Source organism: Argopecten irradians, chromosome 3, assembly GCF_041381155.1.
Source record: "Argopecten irradians isolate NY chromosome 3, Ai_NY, whole genome shotgun sequence".
NCBI lineage: Eukaryota > Metazoa > Mollusca > Bivalvia > Pectinida > Pectinidae > Argopecten > Argopecten irradians.
The window spans coordinates 62,231,791-62,257,422 of NC_091136.1; the positions used below are offsets into that span (position 1 = coordinate 62,231,791).

At 39.8% G+C, this 25,632-nt stretch overlaps 1 protein-coding gene and 1 non-coding gene across 2 annotated transcripts; one reads left to right on the forward strand and one right to left on the reverse strand.

Moving 5' to 3' along the window:
- Positions 1-1,294: 1,294 nt before the first annotated feature.
- Positions 1,295-19,581, reverse strand: LOC138319316 (lysocardiolipin acyltransferase 1-like). The gene is made up of 5 exons (XM_069262386.1): positions 19,329-19,581; positions 13,484-13,682; positions 12,695-12,807; positions 9,536-9,686; positions 1,295-4,295 (listed from the first exon to the last, which is right to left on the reverse strand). The coding sequence occupies exons 1-5, from the start codon at positions 19,488-19,490 to the stop codon at positions 3,829-3,831; spliced, it is 1,092 nt and encodes a 363-aa protein (XP_069118487.1). The 5' UTR covers positions 19,491-19,581; the 3' UTR covers positions 1,295-3,828.
- On the forward strand, positions 11,105-11,177 carry Trnat-agu (transfer RNA threonine (anticodon AGU)). Its single transcript has one exon. It is a non-coding gene; the product is annotated as a tRNA-Thr (tRNA).
- Positions 19,582-25,632: the final 6,051 nt, after the last annotated feature.

The window sequence follows — 25,632 nt, forward strand, 5'->3', positions numbered from 1 at the left end:
CGACCAGCAGTCAGTATCTGGCAACTTCCCCACATGGGATTCGAACTTGCAACGCAGAGGTGGAGGGCTTGTGGTAATGTGTTGAGACATCTTCACCACTCTGCCGCCGCGGCCCCTTTACTATATCGAGAAAAATACATGTGCAAGAGGCCCATGGGTGATGTCTTTTGTTCACGAAATAGGAACATACATCTAATAGGTCTACATACAAAGTTTCATTAAGCTTGCTGCATATTTACTCGCATTGCCTTGTTCACAAAATTCAATAATTATAATCGCAACGGCAATAACTCCGTAAGTTACAATTGAATCAACCTGATTTTCAAACTCGTCCAAGATCTTTCCAATGTTAGTCTACATACAAAGTTTCATTCAGCTCCGTGCATATTTACTCAAGTTATCATGTTCACAAGATTCAATAATTATATTTGCAAAGGGCAATAACTCTGTAAATTAATCGGGTCGATTTTCAAATTTGTTTGAGATCTTTCCAATGTTAGTCTACATACAAAATTTCATTAAGCTTGGTTAATATTTACTCAAGTTATCATGTTCACAAGGTTCAATAATTATTATTGCAAAGGGAAATAACTCTGTAAGTTACGATCAAATCGAGTTCATTTTCAAACTTAACCAAGATCTATCCAATGTTAGCCTACATACAAAGTTTCATTAAGCTCAGTAAATATTTACTCAAGTTATCGTGTTCACAAGGTCCAATAATAATTATAAGTGCAAAGGGCAATTACTCCATAAATTACTGTTGAATCAATCTGATTTTCGAACTCGTCTGAGATTGTTCCAATGTTAGTCTACGCACAAAGTTTCATTTAGCTAGGTTTATATTTACTGAAGTTATCACGTTCACAAGGTCCAATAATAATTGCAAAGTGCAAAGGGCAATTACTCCATAAATTACTGTTGAATCAAGCTGATTTTCGAACTCGTCTGAGATTGTTCCAATGTTAGTCGACATACAAAGTTTCATTAAGCTCGGTTTATATTTACTATAGTTATTGCGTTCACAAGGTCCAATAGTCATTATTAGTGCAAAGGGCAATAACTCAGTAAATTACAGTTGAATCAAACTGATTTTCGAACTCGTCCAAGATTGTTCCAATGTTAGTCTACATACAAAGTTTCATTAAGTTCGGTTTATATTTACTCAAGTTATCGTGTTCACAAGGAAATGTTAACGGATGACACATGATGATGGACAAAGGTCACCATGACCTATGGTCAAATAAAATGTGATCAAAAACAAGATGGTCAAAATAACAACAAACAGAATTCGAACCTTTGTCATTCAAGTTGTATTGAATAGACATAATGTTTGTTGAAATACACAAATGTGATCAAACCCGTCAATAATACAAGCTGTTCAAACAGCAAATCATTCAATACAGAAAATCAAGCATAAATAATCCACAATATCACCGATTTAAAATGTGAGATCATCCTCATACTGTATTACATCTGTAACTCAGGACATTATGATAGTGTGAGTATTTTATACAGCTTATATATATGTTAGAACACATGATCATATAGCGGCATATATTACAACGGTCAAAATTACTGGAACCATTGTGTAATGCTACCATGCTGGGTATACATATTTATACATATAATTACAAACTCACAAAGAAAATACAATCATCACACACAGAATAACAACAGTGACTTGTCGATACATACAAACTCACACTTGTGATGTGTCATCAAAAACTTGCATGCCGTAACTGGCATGTCATTACAAAGACTCACAATAATGTCACATACAAACTTACAGTGGTGACATGTCGTCACATTAAAACTTACCGTGATAACATGTCGTCACATACAAACTGACTGTGGTGACATGTCTTCACATACAAACTTACAGTGGTGACATGTCGTCACATTAAAACTTACTGTGATAACATGTCGTCACATACAAACTTACAGTGGTGACATGTCGTCACATTAAAACTTACCATGGTAACATGTCGTCACATACAAACTGACAGTGGTGACATGTCATCACATACAAACTGACAGTGGTGACATGTCGTCACATAAAACTGACTGTGGTAACATGTTATTACATACAAACTGACAGTGGTGACATGTCGTCACATAAAACTGACTGTGGTAACATGTTATTACATACAAACTGACTGTGATGACATGTCGTCACATACAAACTGACAGTAGTGACATGTCGTCACCTACAAACTGACTGTGATGACATGTCGTCACATACAAACTGACTGTGATGACATGTCGTCACCTACAAACTGACTGTGGTGACATGTCGTCACATACAAACTGACTGTGATGACATGTCGTCACATACAAACTGACAGTAGTGACATGTCGTCACCTACAAACTGACTGTGATGACATGTCGTCACATACAAACTGACTGTGATGACATGTCGTCACCTACAAACTGACTGTGGTGACATGTCGTCACATACAAACTGACAGTGGTGACATGTTATTACATACAAACTGACAGTGGTGACATGTTGTCACATACAAACTGACAGTAGTGACATGTTATTACATACAAACTGACAGTAGTGACATGTTATTACATACAAACTTAGACACGGTACAATGCTTACATGTTGTCATATAAAAATTAAATATTCTATAATGACTGGTTGTTTTTGAGGTTGGTAAAATACTGTCTACATGTAGTTGCCTGTGTATTAAAGGTTTGGTAATAGACTGAGGAAACGGGTCAAAACAAAACAGCAGCGACACAAAACATTTGAGAGAGTACTCGTATCTAGGATAAGATTGTGACATATACAATGACAGAAGATTTATATATTGGAGAAATACATACTGGTAACTAACTGGTGACTGAGAAGTGTTGAAATACACTCCTAAAAACACTCTCATTAAACCAATTACGGTACAGAAATTATGTCCTGATTAAATATCATTCTAACAAAGTTAGAACACTTTGTAAAGATTGCCTGGTGTGTAAATGAAGATCACTTATTAAAAGGTTTAACTAATGTGTCAGCACATTCTCCTACAAGTTAAAAACAATGGATTTATACAAAATATTAAAAAAGAAAACAAACAAATATAAAATGACAGTAATACATATCTGTACCTCAGACGTCTCAGAATTGTTTTCTTTCTTGGCTTATATCTCAAAAGTGACCAGTGGTCTTTTCATCAATCTTTGAACATTTTTTATCAAAAGTTTTTCAATTTCAGTAAACTATTAAAGATTCTCATAAAAAAAAATTTAAATGAAGTTATTTTTTCTCAAAACTCTATACTGCTTTTAAATGGAAAATCTATATTTAAGGAATTTCTTTCAGTTAAAGAATGCTGATGAGACTAAAGAACACACACACACACACACAATGTTTTTATTGGTATATTAAATGTAAAAGTAATAAAAACAAAACCTTAGGAAATTTAATGGAGGGTTTTCGCCAGTATATTAAATCCGATACCACTATTTTTTGTATCCATAATGTAAAAAACCACCTTAATCACAAACATCAAATTACAAACTGACACTCTTTGACTTAACATTATCATGATACTATAGTAAACTAAAGGGATACAACACTAGGATAAAGCTATCCTTAGTCGGAGTTTGGCAATGGCTGGAAATGAAAACTGACTTTAGTTACCATAGAAATAAATTAAAGGTTCTAACTTTCTTATAGATATAATATTTGCCAACTTCGGGCAGGTGAGCTAAAAACTAAAGGATTCTGATGTTTTTTCCCCATCGCATTGGGATTGAAGACTTCATGTATCTTGGTATATAGTATCATGTTAATTTCTCACTCAGTAAGTAGTGTACTGTTATGGCTCCACTTGGGTGACAGTGCTGGCCAGGAACTTGCCCATACCACCATATTTACTGACTAAAATAAAACCTAAACCACACAATAGTGTGTACCACCTTACTACTGGGGCATAAATTAAAAATATTGTCGCTACTATTTGGAAAACGTTCCAAAACACCAGTGAGAATGTAAACAAATGCTGTACATAGTCTTCCTTTTGCTGCATGGCAGGATCGACAGTGGGTCCTGCGAACTGTCGGTCACCCATGTAATAATCTTTGAGCTTCTGTTCCTTCTCCTGCCACCGACTGCGGCACCATTTGTCTATGCCATCCTTATCTAGCGGTACGTCAACATCACTGTAGAGATTAACGTTGAAATGAACCTCTGATGGTAAGTTGCCTTTCAGGATGTCCTTCTCTCCCTGTGGTATGTACTTGGGATATCCAACATCTACGTCTAATATTGAGTCCAATAGATTATCTACAACAAACACACAAAGTTTTCCATGTTTACCTCAATAACAACAAAACACCAAATGTAGTGGGATCCAGTATGGCAAGGGCTATACAGACATGTATACCAGATACCTGGTACATACATGTAGTGGGATCCAGTATAACAAGGGCTATACAGACATGTATACCAGATACCTGGTACATACATGTAGTGGGATCCAGTATAACAAGGGCTATACAGACATGTATACCAGATACCAGGTACATACATGTAGTGGGATCCAGTATAACAAGGGCTATACAGACATGTATACCAGATACCTGGTACATACATGTAGTGGGATCCAGTATAACAAGGGCTATACAGACATGTATACCAGATACCAGGTACATACATGTAGTGGGATCCAGTATAACAAGGGCTATACAGACATGTATACCAGATACCTGGTACATACATGTAGTGGGATCCAGTATAACAAGGGCTATACAGACATGTATACCAGATACCAGGTACATACATGTAGTGGGATCTAGTATAACAAGGGCTATACAGACATGTATACCAGATACAAGGTACATACATGTAGTGGGATCTAGTATAACAAGGACTATACAGACATGTATACCAGATACCAGGTACATACATGTAGTGGGATCTAGTATAACAAGGGCTATACAGACATGTATACCAGATACCAGGTACATACATGTAGTGGGATCTAGTATAACAAGGGCTATACAGACATGTATACCAGATACCAGGTACATACATGTAGTGGGATCTAGTATAACAAGGGCTATACAGACATGTATACCAGATACCAGGTACATACATGTAGTGGGATCTAGTATAACAAGGGCTATACAGACATGTATACCAGATACCAGTACATACATGTAGTGGGATCTAGTATAACAAGGGCTATACAGACATGTATACCAGATACCAGGTACATACATGTAGTGGGATCTAGTATAACAAGGGCTATACAGACATGTATACCAGATACCAGGTACATACATGTAGTGGGATCTAGTATAACAAGGGCTATACAGACATGTATACCAGATACCAGGTACATACATGTAGTGGGATCTAGTATAACAAGGGCTATACAGACATGTATACCAGATACCAGGTACATACATGTAGTGGGATCTAGTATAACAAGGGCTATACAGACATGTATACCAGATACCAGGTACATACATGTAGTGGGATCTAGTATAACAAGGGCTATACAGACATGTATACCAGATACCAGGTACATACATGTAGTGGGATCTAGTATAACAAGGGCTATACAGACATGTATACCAGATACCAGGTACATACATGTAGTGGGATCTAGTATAACAAGGGCTATACAGACATGTATACCAGATACCAGGTACATACATGTAGTGGGATCTAGTATAACAAGGGCTATACAGACATGTATACCAGATACCTGGTACATACATGTAGTGGGATCTAGTATAACAAGGGCTATACAGACATGTATACCAGATACCAGGTACATACATGTAGTGGGATCTAGTATAACAAGGGCTATACAGACATGTATACCAGATACCAGGTACATACATGTAGTGGGATCTAGTATAACAAGGGCTATACAGACATGTATACCAGATACCAGGTACATACATGTAGTGGGATCTAGTATAACAAGGGCTATACAGACATGTATACCAGATACCAGGTACATACATGTAGTGGGATCTAGTATAACAAGGGCTATACAGACATGTATACCAGATACCAGGTACATACATGTAGTGGGATCTAGTATAACAAGGGCTATACAGACATGTATACCAGATACCAGGTACATACATGTAGTGGGATCTAGTATAACAAGGGCTATACAGACATGTATACCAGATACCAGGTACATACATGTAGTGGGATCTAGTATAACAAGGGCTATACAGACATGTATACCAGATACCTGGTACATACATGTAGTGGGATCTAGTATAACAAGGGCTATACAGACATGTATACCAGATACCAGGTACATACATGTAGTGGGATCTAGTATAACAAGGGCTATACAGACATGTATACCAGATACCAGGTACATACATGTAGTGGGATCTAGTATAACAAGGGCTATACAGACATGTATACCAGATACCAGGTACATACATGTAGTGGGATCTAGTATAACAAGGGCTATACAGACATGTATACCAGATACCAGGTACATACATGTAGTGGGATCTAGTATAACAAGGGCTATACAGACATGTATACCAGATACCAGGTACATACATGTAGTGGGATCTAGTATAACAAGGGCTATACAGACATGTATACCAGATACCAGGTACATACATGTAGTGGGATCTAGTATAACAAGGGCTATACAGACATGTATACCAGATGGTACATACATGTAGTGGGATCTAGTATAACAAGGGCTATACAGACATGTATACCAGATACCAGGTACATACATGTAGTGGGATCTAGTATAACAAGGGCTATACAGACATGTATACCAGATACCAGGTACATACATGTAGTGGGATCTAGTATAACAAGGGCTATACAGACATGTATACCAGATACCTGGTACATACATGTAGTGGGATCCAGTATAACAAGGGCTATACAGACATGTATACCAGATACCAGGTACATACATGTAGTGGGATCTAGTATAACAAGGGCTATACAGACATGTATACCAGATACCAGGTACATACATGTAGTGGGATCTAGTATAACAAGGGCTATACAGACATGTATACCAGATACCAGGTACATACATGTAGTGGGATCTAGTATAACAAGGGCTATACAGACATGTATACCAGATACCAGGTACATACATGTAGTGGGATCTAGTATAACAAGGGCTATACAGACATGTATACCAGATACCAGGTACATACATGTAGTGGGATCTAGTATAACAAGGGCTATACAGACATGTATACCAGATACCAGGTACATACATGTAGTGGGATCTAGTATAACAAGGGCTATACAGACATGTATACCAGATACCAGGTACATACATGTAGTGGGATCTAGTATAACAAGGGCTATATACAGACATGTATATACCAGATACCAGGTACATACATGTAGTGGGATCTAGTATAAAGGCAAATCAGATACCAGATACATACATGTAGTGGGATCTAGTATAACAAGGGCTATACAGACATGTATACCAGATACCAGGTACATACATGTAGTGGGATCTAGTATAACAAGGGCTATACAGACATGTATACCAGATACCTGGTACATACATGTAGTGGGATCTAGTATAACAAGGGCTATACAGACATGTATACCAGATACCAGGTACATACATGTAGTGGGATCTAGTATAACAAGGCTATACAGACATGTATACAGATACCGGTACATACATGTAGTGGGATCTAGTATAACAAGGGCATACAGACATGTATACCAGATACCAGGTACATACATGTAGTGGGATCTAGTATAACAAGGGCTATACAGACATGTATACCAGATACCAGGTACATACATGTAGTGGGATCTAGTATAACAAGGGCTATACAGACATGTATACCTGGTACATACATGTGGTGGGATCTAGTATAACAAGGGCTATACAGACATGTATACCAGATACCAGGTACATACATGTAGTGGGATCTAGTATAACAAGGGCTATACAGACATGTATACCAGATACCAGGTACATACATGTAGTGGGATCTAGTATAACAAGGGCTATACAGACATGTATACCAGATACCAGGTACATACATGTAGTGGGATCTAGTATAACAAGGGCTATACAGACATGTATACCAGATACCTGGTACATACATGTAGTGGGATCTAGTATAACAAGGGCTATACAGACATGTATACCAGATACCAGGTACATACATGTAGTGGGATCTAGTATAACAAGGGCTATACAGACATGTATACCAGATACCAGGTACATACATGTAGTGGGATCTAGTATAACAAGGGCTATACAGACATGTATACCAGATACCAGGTACATACATGTAGTGGGATCTAGTATAACAAGGGCTATACAGACATGTATACCAGATACCAGGTACATACATGTAGTGGGATCTAGTATAACAAGGGCTATACAGACATGTATACCAGATACCAGGTACATACATGTAGTGGGATCTAGTATAACAAGGGCTATACAGACATGTATACCAGATACCAGGTACATACATGTAGTGGGATCTAGTATAACAAGGGCTATACAGACATGTATACCAGATACCAGGTACATACATGTAGTGGGATCTAGTATAACAAGGGCTATACAGACATGTATACCAGATACCAGGTACATACATGTAGTGGGATCTAGTATAACAAGGGCTATACAGACATGTATACCAGATACCAGGTACATACATGTAGTGGGATCTAGTATAACAAGGGCTATACAGACATGTATACCAGATACCAGGTACATACATGTAGTGGGATCTAGTATAACAAGGGCTATACAGACATGTATACCAGATACCAGGTACATACATGTAGTGGGATCTAGTATAACAAGGGCTATACAGATACCAGGACATGTATAACAACCAGATACCAGGTACATACATGTAGTGGGATCTAGTATAACAAGGGCTATACAGACATGTATACCAGATACCAGGTACATACATGTAGTGGGATCTAGTATAACAAGGGCTATACAGACATGTATACCAGATACCAGGTACATACATGTAGTGGGATCTAGTATAACAAGGGCTATACAGACATACATACATGTATACCAGATACCAGGTACATACATGTAGTGGGATCTAGTATAACAAGGGCTATACAGACATGTATACCAGATACCAGGTACATACATGTAGTGGGATCTAGTATAACAAGGGCTATACAGACATGTATACCTGGTACATACATGTAGTTATATTAACATTACATGTAATTGAATACAGTTAAGAGTTACCCTTATAGAATGTATGGATGGCATTAGTTTGATTTCTCCCATTAAAAGCCAAGTTGACTGAAGAATGTGTAAAGTTGGAGGAAATTTAAAAGCTGGAGGATCTGGCAACTCCTAGTCAGTTACCTCCTGTCAGATACACTAAGTCAGACATCAGAAATGCTCAGCTGTTGCAGACCCTATAAAGGTTTTTCCCTCCAAAGTTAAAAGAACACGCAAAACAAATATGAACCATATCAAAGTCAAAAAACTGTTTTTTTTATCAGAATGAGTGAATAGCTTTGCTGGATTATAGCTGACTTACATTCTCTCATTTTCTCCACCAGAAAGACAAAGCCTGTGGTGCGTGGGTGGAGAACATAGTGGTATTTCTGTAAATCATTATCGGTGGCATACTTATCACTCCTCTTCATTGTGTTAGCTGTCAAGTCAGTACCCTCGGGAAACAACAACACCTGTAAAGGTAGGAAAGTTACCAATAACACATGTACAGGTACAAAACATATCACAAGGTCAACTCCAAAGTTACTAATAAAACATGTACAGGTACAAAACATATCACTAGGTCAACTCCAAAGTTACCAATAACACATGTACAGGTACAAAACATATCACTAGGTCAACTCCAAAGTTACCAATAACACTTGTACAGGTACAAAAAATATCACTAGGTCAACTCCAAAGTTACCAATAACACATGTACAGGTACAAAAAATATCACTAGGTCAACTCCAAAGTTACCAATAACACATGTACAGGTACAAAAAATATCACTAGGTCAACTCCAAAGTTACCAATAACACATGTACTCAAAGTATCTCAAAGTACCAATAAAATGTACAGGTACAAAAAAATATCACTAGGTCAACTCCAAAGTTACCAATAACACATGTACAGGTACAAAACATATCACTAGGTCAACTCCAAAGTTACCAATAACACATGTACAGGTACAAAAAATATCACTAGGTCAACTCCAAAGTTACCAAATAACACATGTACATGCAGGTACAAAACATATCACTAGGTCAACTCCAAAGTTACCAATAACACTTGTACAGGTACAAAAAAATATCACCAGGTCAACTCCAAAGTTACCAATAACACATGTACAGGTACAAAAAATATCACTAGGTCAAATCCAAAGTTACCAATAACACATGTACAGGTACAAAACATATCACTAGGTCAACTCCAAAGTTACCAATAACACATGTACAGGTACAAAAAATATCACTAGGTCAACTCCAAAGTTACCAATAACACATGTACATGCAGGTACAAAACATATCACTAGGTCAACTCCAAAGTTACCAATAACACTTGTACAGGTACAAAAAAATATCACCAGGTCAACTCCAAAGTTACCAATAACACATGTACAGGTACAAAACATATCACTAGGTCAACTCCAAAGTTACCAATAACACATGTACAGGTACAAAAAATATCACTAGGTCAACTCCAAAGTTACCAATAACACATGTACAGGTACAAAACATATCACTAGGTCAACTCCAAAGTTACCAATAACACATGTACAGGTACAAAACATATCACTAGGTCAACTCGCCCCAAATTTCCATTTGAAAACGCACCCGGAAATTGGCTCCAATTTTAGTATGTAGCGGGATTGGACTGGGTCGATCATCGGTGACCAGGTAGCTCAGTCGGTAGAGCACTCGGCTAGTATTCTGAGGGTCCCGGGTTCGAATCCCGGTCTGGCCGCTACATTTTCTCCTCTCCTGTTACAAAATTGGCGCCCAACTAAATAACCCACGGTGGTGGTGTTTGGAAGGGTGTGTCTTCGAGGGCGAAGACTTCGAGAAAGGAGGGAGGAGTGTAGCGGGATTGGACTGGGTCGATCATCGGTGACCAGGTAGCTCAGTCGGTAGAGCACTCGGCTAGTATTCTGAGGGTCCCGGGTTCGAATCCCGGTCTGGTCGCTACATTTTCTCCTCTCCTGTTACAAGTATGCACCTTTCATTTCCGGTAAAAAAATAGCTGCCGATGTCAGCATTTGCACAAAACGGAATGTTTCCTCCCAGGATTATGTATTTTCAACTGGTTTTCTTTGGATATAGTGACGATTGAGATATTGAAAAGCTGTTCTTAAAGACTGAGTAAGAATTTATATTTTCTACACGTGTTTTCATTGATTTTCATGTCCTTTAAGTGAGTAAAAAATAAAATGTTATCTGCCGCATTTGTTTTCAGAGAAATAAAAAATAAAAAATATTCCCGCCGCCCGCACTGACTTTTTAAAAAAAGTGGCCTGAGAAACTAACAATTAATTTTTTTTGGCCACATGTACAGGTATAAAACATATCACTAGGTCAGCTCCAAAGTTACCAATAACACATGTACAGGTACAAAACATATCACTAGGTCAACTCGAAAATTATCACTGACACTTGTACAGGTACAAAACATATCACTAGGTCAACTCGAAAATTATCACTGACACTTGTACAGGTAAACTAGAAAATTTATTTATCACTTATATCTGCACAGGTAAATACCAAAAAATTATATACATTTGTTATCAATCAGTATAGCACAATAATATTGTGTTTGGCTGTAATATACTTATTTTAGCGGTAGTTTAATTTAGCACTTTTCACTTTGTCTTTGCAGAACTAATTCTTGTACAGCACTAAATATTGTGAAATGGTATTTACGGTATTGAAAGACCGAATTGTGATAATCCACGCCAATCAATCATAATTTACATTTTTTCATATTTGTGCAAAAATTTGACAATACTACATGTTTACAGTCGTCAGACAAGTTAGTATATATAAACTAAATGTGTATATAACCTTGTGGAGTGTATATATGTGGAAGTTGTGAGATTCTAGACCTGGCCATGGTAAAGTGACAGTGTGTAATATATGGTACTGTATCTTTATCCTCATAGTATTGTACATATCGTCGACAGCTCCCAGAAGGAGCGTTCCTTCTATTTCTGTTCTACTTTCACTATCAATTTGTTATCTCTTTCCTCATTGACTGCCTTCTATTCTCTCACCTCATTGGTTCTTTCCTTTATAAATTCTGACTTTCCGTTTCTTTGGAGTAGTCTGAACAAAGCTCCTAGAAGAGCTGGTCAGACTCTCTTCCTCTGTCTATTTCCTGACTTGTCGTCTAGTGAGGTGGGTATGCTGTTCCTGTGTACTGTTACATAATATGTGTGTGTGTATGTTATACAGGCCAAGCCGCGGGCTGACCTGCCATGTGTAAGTGTTGTCTGTGAACATTACATTATATGTATGGTACTGTACATGTCCTTCCTGTAGCCACTATGTCTAGGGGCTCTGTCTCGTTAGCATTGTCATATTTGTTCAATAAAATCTTTGTAACTGTATCAAACGTGTTGTTTCTTTCTATCAATAAAGAACCCCAAACAGAACCTAGGTATATGAGACGGACGCAGGCTCAGTCCTACTATATATATACATACCTGGGGCTTGTGTTTGACCTTGTGGAAGTATGATATACACCTAGTCATGATTCTCTGATCAATTTCCCATTTCCTGTGCAGAAATATATAACCAGCACTCTGCATGGCCCAGCCTAAAACACAAAAGGCATAAATTAAAAATGTATCACTTTATCCTTATTATTAATAAAACAGTCAGACTCACATAACAAAATAAAGAAATTAAGAAGAACCCCATTCCTCTTTATGCACTAAATGATCATTAGAGTCTTCATTCATCTGATTTTGGGTGATTACAGACTGCCAACAATTCAATAGTTACATTATATCATTCATCTGATTTTGGGTGATTACAGACTGCCAATAATTCAATAGTTACATTATATCATTCATCTGATTTTGGGTGATTACAGACTGCCAATAATTCAATAGTTACATTATATCATTCATCTGATTTTGGGTGATTACAGACTGCCAATAATTCAATAGTTACATTATATCATTCATCATTCATCTGATTTTGGGGTGATTACAGACTGCCAATAATTCAATAGTTACATTATATCATTCATCTGATTTTGGGTGATTACAGACTGCCAATAATTCAATAGTTACATTATATCATTCATCTGATTTTGGGTGATTACAGACTGCCAATAATTCAATAGTTACATTATATCATTCATCTGATTTTGGGTGATTACAGACTGCCAATAATTCAATAGTTATATTATATCTCTTTCAGCAATTTACATGAAAGTTCTAGTAACTCAGTACTGCATGAAGACAGGATCTGTAATTGATGGTTACCTGGGCCAGGAACGTTCTTCAGACTTTTTTTAAGGCTGATTTTAAAATGCCTAAGGGAACCACAACGGAGCTGATAGGACATCATAAACAGCCAGTCAAAGCGTGTTCGATGATTCATTAAAAGAAGTCCACTTTCATGTTCAGGCATAGGTTTTCCTGTGATGACAATCTTTACACCGCACACTTTTTCAACCACAGCCTAAAAAGTAAAGCACTGATTTACTGAAAAAGTTAGTTTATTTGTTGAAATTAGTTTATACACTATAAGTATGTACAATGGGTTTTTAGCTCACCTGGCCCGAAGGGCCAGTGACCTTATGTCATGGCGCGGCGTCCGTCGTCCGTCCGTCGTCCATCCGTCAGTCCGTCCGTCAACATTTCCTTTAAATCGCTACTAGTCATAGAGTTCTGCATGGATTGTAACCAAATTTGGCCACAAACATCCTTGGGGGAGGGGGAACAGAACTTGTATAAATTTTGGCTCTGGTCCCCCAGGGGCAGGAGGGGCGGGGCCCAATAGGGGTAATAGAGGTAAATCCTTTAAATCGCTACTTGTCCTAGAGTTCTACATGGATTGTAACCAAAATTAGCCACAAACATCCTTGGGGGAAGGGGAACAGAACTTATATAAATTTTGGCTCTGATCCCCCGGGGGCAGGAGGGGCGGAGCCCCTCAGGGGAAATAGAGGTAAATCCTTTAAATCGCTACAAGTCTAGAGTTCTGAATGGAATGTAACCAAATTTGGCCACAAACATCCTTGGGGGAAGGGGAACAGAACTTGTATAAATTTTGGCTCTGACCCCCCGGGGGCAGGAGGGGCGGGGCCCAATAGGGGTAATAAAGGTAAATCCTTTAAATCGCTTCTCGTCATAGAGCTCTGAATGGAATGTAACCAAATTTGGCCACAAACATCCTTTGGGGAAGGGGAACAGAACTTGTATAAATTTTGGCTCTGGTCCCCCAGGGGCAGGAGGGGCGGGGCCCAATAGGGGTAATAGAGGTAAATCCTTTAAATCGCTACTTGTCCTAGAGTTCTGCATGGATTGTAACCAAAATTAGCCACAAACATGCTTGGGGGAAGGGGAACAGAACTTGTATAAATTTTGGCTCTGATCCCCCGGGGGCAGGAGGGGCGGAGCCCCTCAGGGGAAATAGAGGTAAATCCTTTAAATCGCTACAAGTCTAGAGTTCTGAATGGAATGTAACCAAATTTGGCCACAAACATCCTTGGGGAAGGGGAACAGAACTTGTATAAATTTTGGCTCTGACCCCCCGGGGGCAGGAGGGGCGGGGCCCAATAGGGGAAATAGAGGTAAATCCTTTAAATCGTTACTTGTCATAGAGTTCTACATGAATTGTAACCAAATTTGGCCACAAACATCCTTGGTGGAAGGGGAACAGAACTTGTATAAATTTTGACTCTGGTCCCCCGGGGGCAGGAGGGGCGGAGCCCCTCAGGGGAAATAGAGGTAAATCCTTTAAATCGCTACTAGTCATAGAGTTCTGAATGGAATGTAACTAAATTTGGCCACAAACATCCTTGGGGAAGGGGAACAGAACTTGTATAAATTTTGGCTCTGATCCCCCGGGGGCAGGAGGGGCGGAGCCCCTCAGGGGAAATAGAGGTAAATCCTTTAAATCGCTACAAGTCTAGAGTTCTGAATGGAATGTAACCAAATTTGGCCACAAACATCCTTGGGGAAGGGGAACAGAACTTGTATGAATTTTGGCTCTGACCCCCTGGGGGCAGGAGGGGCGGGGCCAAATAGGGGAAATAGAGGTAAATCCTTTAAATCGCTACTTGTCATAGAGTTCTACATGAATTGTAACCAAATTTGGCCACAAACATCCTTGGTGGAAGGGGAACAGAACTTGTATTAATTTTGACTCTGGTCCCCTGGGGGCAGGAGGGGCGGGGCTCAATAGGGGAAATAGAGGTAAATCCTTTAAATCGCTACTAGTCATAGAGTTCTGAATGGAATGTAACCAAATTTGGCCACAAACATCCTTGGGGGAAGGGGAACAGAACTTGTATAAATTTTGGCTCTGACCCCCCGGGGGCAGGAGGGGCGGGGCCCAATAGGGGTAATAGAGGTAAATCCTTTAAATCGCTACTTGTCATAGAGCTCTGAATGGAATGTAACCAAATTTAGCCACAAACATCCTTTGGGGAAGGGGAACAGAACTTGTATAAATTTTGGCTCTGGTCCCCCGGGGGCAGGAGGGGCGGGGCCCAATAGGGGAAATAGAGGTAAATCCTTTAAATCGCTACTTGTCCTAGAGTTCTGCATGGATTGTAACCAAATTTAGCCACAAACATCCTTGGGGGAAGGGGAACAGAACTTGTATAAATTTTGGCTCTGGTCCCCCTGGGGCAGGAGGGGCGGGGCCCAATAGGGGAAATAGAGGTAAATCCTTTAAATCGCTACTAGTCATAGAGTTCTGAATGGAATGTAACCAAATTTGGCCACAAACATCCTTGGGGGAAGGGGAACAGAACTTGTATAAATTTTGGCTCTGACCCCCCGGGGGCAGGAGGGGCGGGGCCCAATAGGGGAAATAGAGGTAAATCCTTTAAATCGCTACTAGTCATAGAGTTCTACATGAATTGTAACCAAATTTGGCCACAAACATCCTTGGGGGAAGGGGAACAGAACTTGTATAAATTTTGGCTCTGGTCCCCCGGGGGCAGGAGGGGCGGAGCCCCTCAGGGGAAATAGAGGTAAATCCTTTAAATCGCTACTAGTCATAGAGTTCTGAATGGAATGTAACTAAATTTGGCCACAAACATCCTTGGGGGAAGGGGAACAGAACTTGTATAAATTTTGGCTCTGACCCCCCGGGGGCAGGAGGGGCGGGGCCCAATAGGGGAAATAGAGGTAAATCCTTTAAATCGCTACAAGTCATAGAGTTCTGAATGGAATGTAACCAAATTTGGCCACAAACATCCTTGGGGGAAGGGGAACAGAACTTGTTTAAATTTTGGCTCTGGTCCCCCGGGGGCAGGAGGGGCGGGGCCCAATAGGGGAAATAGAGGTAAATCCTTTATATCGCTACTTGTCATAGAGTTCTACATGAATTGTAACCAAATTTGGCCACAAACATCCTTGGTGGAAGGGGAACAGAACTTGTATTAATTTTGACTCTGGTCCCCTGGGGGCAGGAGGGGCGGGGCTCAATAGGGGAAATAGAGGTAAATCCTTTAAATCGCTACTAGTCATAGAGTTCTGAATGGAATGTAACCAAATTTGGCCACAAACATCCTTGGGGGAAGGGGAACAGAACTTGTATAAATTTTGGCTCTGGTCCCCCGGGGGCAGGAGGGGCGGGGCCCAATAAGGGTAATAGAGGTAAATCCTTTAAATCGCTACTAGTCATAGAGTTCTGAATGGAATGTAACTAAATTTGACCACAAACATCCTTGGGGGAAGGGGAACAGAACTTGTATAAATTTTGGCTCTGATCCCCCCGGGGCAGGAGGGGCGGGGCCCAATAGGGGAAATAGGGGTAAATCCTTTAAATCGCTACTTGTCGTAGAGTTCAGTATGGAATGTAACTAAATTTGGCCACAAACATCCTTGGGGGAAGGAGAACAGAACTTGTATAAATTTTGGCTCTGACCCCCCGGGGGCAGGAGGGGCGGGGCCCAATAGGGGTAATAAAGGTAAATCCTTTAAATCGCTTCTCGTCATAGAGCTCTGAATGGAATGTAACCAAATTTAGCCACAAACATCCTTTGGGGAAGGGGAACAGAACTTGTTTAAATTTTGGCTCTGGTCCCCCGGGGGCAGGAGGGGCGGAGCCCAATAGGGTAAATAGAGGTAAATCCTTTATATCACTACTTGTAATAGAGTTCTACTTGAATTGTAACCAAATTCGGCCACAAACATCCTTGGGGGAAGGGGAACAGAACTCTTGTGTAAGTTTTGACTCTGGTCCCCCGGGGGCAGGAGGGGCGGGGCCGAATAGGGGAAATAGAGGTAAATCCTTTAAATCGCTACTAGTCATAGAGTTCTGAATGGAATGTAACCAAATTTGGCCACAAACATCCTTGGGGGAAAGGGGAACAGAACTTGTATAAATTTTGGCTCTGATCCCCCAGGGGCAGGAGGGGCGGGGCCCAAAAGGGGAAATAGAGGTAAATCCTTTAAATCGCTACTAGTCATAGAGTTCTGAATGGAATGTAACCAAATTTGGCCACAAGCATCCTTTGGGGAAGGGGAACAGAACCTGTATAAATTTTGGCTCTGACCCCCCGGGGGCAGGAGGGGCGGGGCCCAAGAGCCCAATAGGGGAAATAGAGGTAAATCCTTTAAATCGCTACTAGTCATAGAGTTCTGCATGGATTGTAACCAAATTTGGCCACAAACATCCTTGGGGGAAGGGGAACAGAACTTGTATAAATTTTGACTCTGGCCCCCCGATGGCAGGACGGGTGGGGCCCAATAGGGGAAATAGAGGTAAATCCTTTAAATCGCTACTAGTCATAGAGTTCTGAATGGAATGTAACTAAATTTGGCCACAAACATCCTTGGGGGAAGGGGAACAGAACTTGTATAAATTTTGGCTCTGATCCCCTGGGGGCAGGAGGGGTGGGGCCCAATAGGGGATTTAGAGGTTAATATTAAAATTCCTTCAGAAAAGAAACAATGAACCTGTATTCAGAACATTACTTGGCATTACAAACCAGGTGAGCGATACAGGCCCTCTGGGCCTCTTGTTTTATACACTATAAATATGTACAGTGTACGGATGAGGTTGGATTTGTATGCCATTTATTACATTCCAAGAGAGTGGAAACTGTTCACATCAGTTTCCTGAGTCTACCTTCCATTCATACATGTAGCGCAAATCGAGTTGAGCTTTGTTGATTGCATTGTCATACATGACTTCATATAACCTAAGGGATGCAACTGAAAGAAAAATGCTGTTTCACATGTTTTGTCAAAGAGATGTGAAAATACATTGTATACAGGTACAACTACATGTAGTAAAATAAAATAATTTCTGGCATATCTTTTACATTTTCCAGGTGACTTCTGTCTGTAATCTAATTGACAATTTCCACAGTGATCATGTCAGCATGTCGAACCGACTATCACTTTGTCTTTGAAACGTCCTATTTTGGAGACAAGGATCGATGTGGCGGTGGTAATTAAAAGGCGCAGGTATGTTTGGCTAAGCGATTGGGTGCCGTAGAATCATCAGTTCGTGGCCCAGATAGGGCACAAAAATTTTCAATAAATTATCATCCTTTGTTAAATTGTGTTTCTTTGATATCCCTAAATTTTTAAAACATTTGACTGTCGAAGGTAAAACAATACAGTACTTGTACATTTAGGTTTATAATTTGTATTAGTTTTGTATGTCCCTCCATTTTCCATTTTAAGTTTTATTATTAAGTTCAAGTCTATATCTCATACTGCAATCAGAACATTACCCAATGATCAGATCAGTAAATACATAACATTAATGTCTATATACAGTGTGTACATGTACATACAGTGCATCTAGCTGACACTCCTTCAGTTAAACTACCGAAATATTCGCCCAAGGACATAACCTATGTACAGTACATCTAACTATATACGTGCAGTTCTGTAGATCCCACTTCGGTAGACCATATTTGGTTACGTGGCTCTGGTGACCTATTGCCAGTGGCAATTGTCAAAAAGTTAAAAGCCCAAAAAATGGTCTAATTTTTATGAATAATGAAGGCAAATTCACCAAATGATAACAATATTTCTATAGTGTAGCACTTCGTTTCTTTCAGAAATTGTTAAAATACAATACATATCAGATAAAGATAGTAACAACAAACTAGAAACACGTGTGTATAGTTACCACAGCATAAACCTGCCACAACCAGATCATCTGGTCCAACAAGCGTCTTCCCAGGGCAGGTTGGAAATACACCAGCGGGATCAGGGGCCCGATAAAAAATATCGCTCCTAGGGTACTACTGTACCCTAGTAATATTACGAAAAGAACCCCTTTCAAATTCATTATCTAGGTGCGACTAAACTCGACCTAGCTGACGAACAATATCTCCATGTTTATAGCCGAGGACTATGTACCGGAAGTTTACATATGTTACCTCCCTTTGCGATGGCATGGCTAATGTCCGGATAGATACTGTAATCGACCGGGTTTTTTTTTTTTTTTTTTTGCTTTTTTTAGTGTCTTTCATTCTAAAATAATGGCCAGAACCGGAGTCTGAGATCGAAATCCCGACTTTTAATTTTGTTTTCGTAGACAAGTGGGGAAAAAAATTAGAGTCCTGGGTAAAAAATTAAGGTCGATCAGGTAGGTAACTCTAAATGTATATTATTTTTTTGGCCTAATATTCCAGAAATAACCCCTTTCAAATGCATTCTCTTAGTGCGATTGATCTTTAATCTGAAGTTCTCCACAGGCAAGTTTTATAGAAGTTAAAGAAAGTCAATTCGGTTTAGATTTAAAGAAGTGTACTAGCTATTTTTCTATTTTCTTTATAGTATTTTTTCTATTTTTCTATATTCTGTAGTACTTGTCTATACATCATTATTTAAATTAGTGTCCCTACGCTACACTAGAAGGCATCTACAGAGGGCTGCGGGCTGGAATACGTATGCATGTAACGCTCGCAGTTTTTCGCTACAATTGGTGGCAGTGGTGGGATCAGCTCGCAGTGTTTTTCGCTACAATTGGTGCATGGTAGCGCCTTGGGATTATAATTAGTTTGATATTATTCACGCCAGTTGTTATGGAAAAGGATAAATCACCCATAGTTGATGATTTAGGACATGACGTATCGCCGTTTAGTCCGCGTGACACCAGCACACCTATACATTCTGTATGTAGTGTAAAATGACGGCTAGAACTCCACTAAACTGGAGCCGTCAAGATGAAAGATTCAACGTCCTTCACAGGCCCGATCCAGAACACGCGACAATATTGTGCTGTTCGCTGTTGATGTGCACATTATCCTTAATAACTGTGCAATCCGGATTAGCTATTTTGTTGATGTCAGAATTTCAACAATACATGTAGGCTATAATTTACAATATTGCCACTGTTTCTGTATCGATAAACTACATAGTAAGTTGGGGCAGATCTGTTTATTTCCCTATAACTTGAGTCCGGGGACAGGTTGCTCGAAAGTTCATTAAAGGCCCATTACCTTTCCGGACCAAAATATAAAGGTTTTTTAAAAAACATTAATAACATCAGAAAATGCATACCGATGACCTAAAATAAGGTTACGACACCAAACATATGCAAGATTTCCTGCGTAATATATGAAAACAGTGGCGAGTCAATTCGCTGTTTTGCCTTCTGGCGTAGTGATAATCAACCTACGCGCGGTATTTAGGACGACTGCGGGAAACATAATACGACCCGCGTTATGAAAATAAACATTTTATTTATTTTAATCAAATAGTTCAGAAGGTGATGATAAATGTAGTATTAACGGTAAGTTAATAATTTTTAAGACTCTACAAAATTATCGATCTTGTTAAAAAGTTGTTTTACATTCCCATTTTAAAAAATAAAAGCCGTTTCGGAAAGGTAGTGGGCCTTTAAAGTAAACATTGATTCATTAAATCACTAGTGATCAATTAGTTAATATATCATTAAAACGGCGTTGTTCAAAACGTCATTTAAATGATCATCAACAAATGACAGAGGTTTAATGGTTAATGAGCAAATAGAGCTTCATTAAGTGTGGGGATTCCCTCTTCCCATAATGTAGGTGTAGTTCCTGGAGCAAGATGGCCAACATCAAACGCCAGAGAGGCAAACATTTTGATGCCGAAGAGACAATCCTTTTGACGGAATAAGTTGAAAAAAATATCGGGCTGTTAAACTCAAAACTGACCAACACCATCACGAACCAACGGAAACAAGCAGTATGGGTTAGCATTGCTGCCCAAGTAAGTTCCCTTGGAAAAAGTGTTAGAACGGTAAAAGATGTGAAAACAAAATGGTCAAACATAACGACTACAGCTAAAAAGGAGTTTTCGGCGCACAAAACGTACAGCAAGGGGACTGTCGATGGACTTGCACCGAAACCGATGGACGCAACCACAGATCTAGAGATAGTGGTAGAACTATTTAAGGATTCACCAAACTTCATCGGTTTAGGGGGCATGGAATCATATATATACACACTGTATATTTTACATGTACCCTTGATTGTGGCCTTGAAACGTTTTAACGTTTAAATCAGACAGGTACAGACGTATTTTGTATGATCGCTAAGGGCATTGGCTGATTTCAAACAATTCAGTCTTTGACCCCTATTTTTCTGCTACTTTGGTACGATTTGCATCTATGGTGCTTTACATGAAGAAAAGATTGAATAACTCAGCTTCAAACATACGACAATCGATACATTCGTACAAATGTAGTAAATGTAACATCTGCCCTTTTAGCATTTCAATGTGTAGAGACACTCTGATATACTCCGACACAGTCTGGAGACAGCCACACTCAGATACCACAGTATGGAGCAAGTCATACTCGGACATATCAGTCTGAAGATAGTTATACATACAATGTAGATACCACACTGTGGGGTCAGCCATACTCAAAAATCAAATTCTAGAGATTCGGCCATACTCAGATATGGACGTCGGAGATGAAGAAGGACACCAGCATATGTAACTGGACACCCAACACCGACGCGCAGTGACTGATCATCACTGTGGACTCGCATCCTGAGAGTGTACCAAGTAAGGGGTCAACACACACACTGAGGATGAGGCCTCGGTTGACGATATCGGCGGTGCTGCGGCATACCGCAACAACTGTATATCAGTAGTTTTATCTAAGTAAACAATGGAGACAAGGAGAGACTGGCTGACAACCAAAACAGTTTGGTGACAATTGGATCTCGAGTGTGAAGGGTTGGTAACCCAGCACAGTTCCCGTGAGGGAACACCACAGCAAGCTTCAACACAAGACAGAAAAACAACACCCAATGGTATTACAATGGAGGGGGATGAAAGGTGCAGCAACATAGATACATGTATAACGGCAACGAATCAGCACGTACAGTTACCGTGTTCAGAGGACAAACGATTGGAAGCATTTGACAATGACCTTGAGATCTTGCAGAGGACACTGGTAGGTGACACACAAATGAAGGTTACACCGCTGTCAACATTAGTATACGTATTGAGATTAGAGCGCTTTGGAGCAAAGCGAGATGCTAGACGGAAGAAAGAGCACTCATCAGGAGACACAAGGAGAAACTGAAGCTTCGAACGAAAATCAGTACTATCACCAAACAATATAAGACAGCAAATCAGGAAAATAAGATTGGTCTATATGAGATAAGAGCTCCAAACAAACTCTAAAGAGAATACGAAAGGAAAGAGAAGAGAGAAAGGGAAAAGAGGGTTAGATTCATAGCAAACCTGTACAGACTTTAAACCAAAGCAACCCTGAAAGGGTCCAAGGCAGGGGCTCTGAAAAGTTCTAGAGAAGAGGTAAAGAGACATCTGTAAGAAAGGTATCATGCAAGTAAATTAGCTTCTATATTCTATTGCTATTAAATTGGGTCTATAATTAATTAATTTGAAGTTTAACTAAAGTCAAATATGTCTGGAATTATAGAGATACAAACCTGATACACAGTATAAAACCCAATAAATGATAGGTTTAAAACCTTTTAAGAGTGTGAAACCTGATGTTAACAAGCACAACTGGTGCAATTGTGGGGGAAGTAAATCTCAATATAACAAAGTCAGTAGTTTCTGATACCATCTTGCTGGCTAGTTTAGATGTTTTTCTATCATTTTAATATATATTTGTTTTCAGAATATTTCTAACTTTTCAAGCGATGTTGTTTATTTTGTTAGTGTTTCCCGATTCAAATCCACCTTTATTTTAAGGATAATAAAATTTAACAACTTGGTACCGGAAATATAAAAACTATTCTAATAAATTTCCGGAATGGCCAATCTTCACGAAGTCTTTCAAATGTGCTGCATATAGTTATGTTAGGCATACAGTTGGTCATATCATATGTATTTATACGTAATTTATGTTCTGCAACATTACATTGTAAATGTTTTGTTTTTTCAGACTGTAAAAAAATGTGAGTCAGATTATTTTTTGCATGCTCAAGCATGCACGGGCGCTACGCCACTGATAGCAACAGGTTATACCATCTCAGTTATCATCCTCATAATGAGTACGGCCATGATTATCCAAGCAGCTGAAGAAAGGGAGTCAACAGGCCAAGCGACATCCAATAACATTAAGCAGTCACCAAACCGAGGCTTTATGGATGATCTGATCATCACTACAGACACCCACATTCAGGCAAGATGGATACTGACAGTTATAAAGAAAACGGCATCCAGTCCAGGAATGACCATTACACCCAGAAAGTTAAAAGAATGGAAAAGTAACCAGACAAGTCTATCTGCATGATCAGGGAGAGGATATACCATAAAAAATCGGAAAATTTAGGAGGTTGCTGAGGTCTCTCCAAGCTTTACTGCAGCAGGCTTATGCAACAGGAAGGCAAAACTCCAATTTCCCCTTACTTCATTAGTTAAAGAATTCAAGACGAGCAAGGCAGGACTCACCATGACCTTAAAAGAGTCAAAGGATGACAATGAGCGGCTAGTAGTCAGTGCGCACTGCAGAAAGTGGATAGCATCTAAGGCAGCGAAGTAGAGACCAAATCAGTGGAGGTTGGGAGAGGATGTCCAAGGTGGGACACATATCTATGTTAACTGGCAGGGAACTGGAAGCTGGCTGTAGTTCTCAGATTAACTTTTCCGAATATTGTTCGCACCAATCGCAGAATAGATATGGTTCCTTGGTCACTAGGACCAAAGGATTTTTTATCATTGAACAAACAAGAAAAGTGCAGCGAAGTCCACGAAAGGATGTATGAAGCACTGCTGATGGAATGACTGGAATGGTTGGTAGACATGGAGCTAACCAGTTGAGGTTAGATAGAGAGGCTTTCCTGAGAAGAGAGCGTTATCTGAATTACATTTGTCGGGCATAACAAGAAGGACAGCAGTGCAGAGGATGACCGAAAAATCTTCATGATGGGCGAAGATGTAAAAGGACATCTAGATGGACAACAACCACGTCACCGACGCCCAATGACTGATCATCACTGTTGAACACACATCATGAAAGTGTACCGAGTTAGGGACCGAAACACACAATGACCTCAGTGCTGCAGCATACCACCACAGATGTATTAGGTTATATAGTCTAGCGCCACCCAAACTTCGATACCACAGTCAAGAGACAGCCATACTCAGACACACCACAGTCTGGAGCCAGTCAAACTCAATATCACAATCGGGATACAGCCATACACAGATACCACAGTCTGGGGCCAGTCATATTCAGATACCATAGTCTGGAGCCAGTCAAACTCAGATACCAGAGTCTGGAGCCAGTCAAACTCAGATACCACAGTTTGGAGCCAGTCATAATCAGATACCACAGTCTGGAGCCAGTCAAACTCAGATACAACAGCCTGGAGCCAATCAAACTCAGATACCACAGTTTGGAGCCAGTCATAATAAGATACTACAGTCTGAAGCCGGTCACTCGTATAACACATTCTGGAGACAGTCAAACTCAGATACCACAGTTTGGAGCCAGTCATAATCAGATACCACAGTTTGAAGCAAGTCAAATTCAGATACCACAGTCTGGAGCCAATCAAACTCAGATACCACAGTTTGGAGCCAGTCAAACTCAGATACCACAGTCTGGAGACAGTCAAACTCAGATGCCACAGTCTGGAGCCAGTCAAACTCAAATACCACAGTTTGGAGCCAATCAAACTCAGATACCACAGTCTGGAGCCAATCAAACTCAGATACCACAGTTTGGAGCCAGTCAAACTCAGATACCACAGTCTGGAGCCAATCAAACTCAGATACCACAGTTTGGAGCCAGCCAAACTCAGATACCACAGTCTGGAGCCAATCGAACTCAGATACCACATTTTGGAGCCAGTCAAACTCAGATACCACAGTCTGGAGCCAGTCGTACTCGTATACCACAGTTTGGAGACAGTCAAACTCAGATGCCACAGTCTGGAGCCAGTCAAACTCATATACCACAGTCTGGAGCCAGTCAAACTCAGATACCACAGTCTGGAGCCAGTCAAACTCAG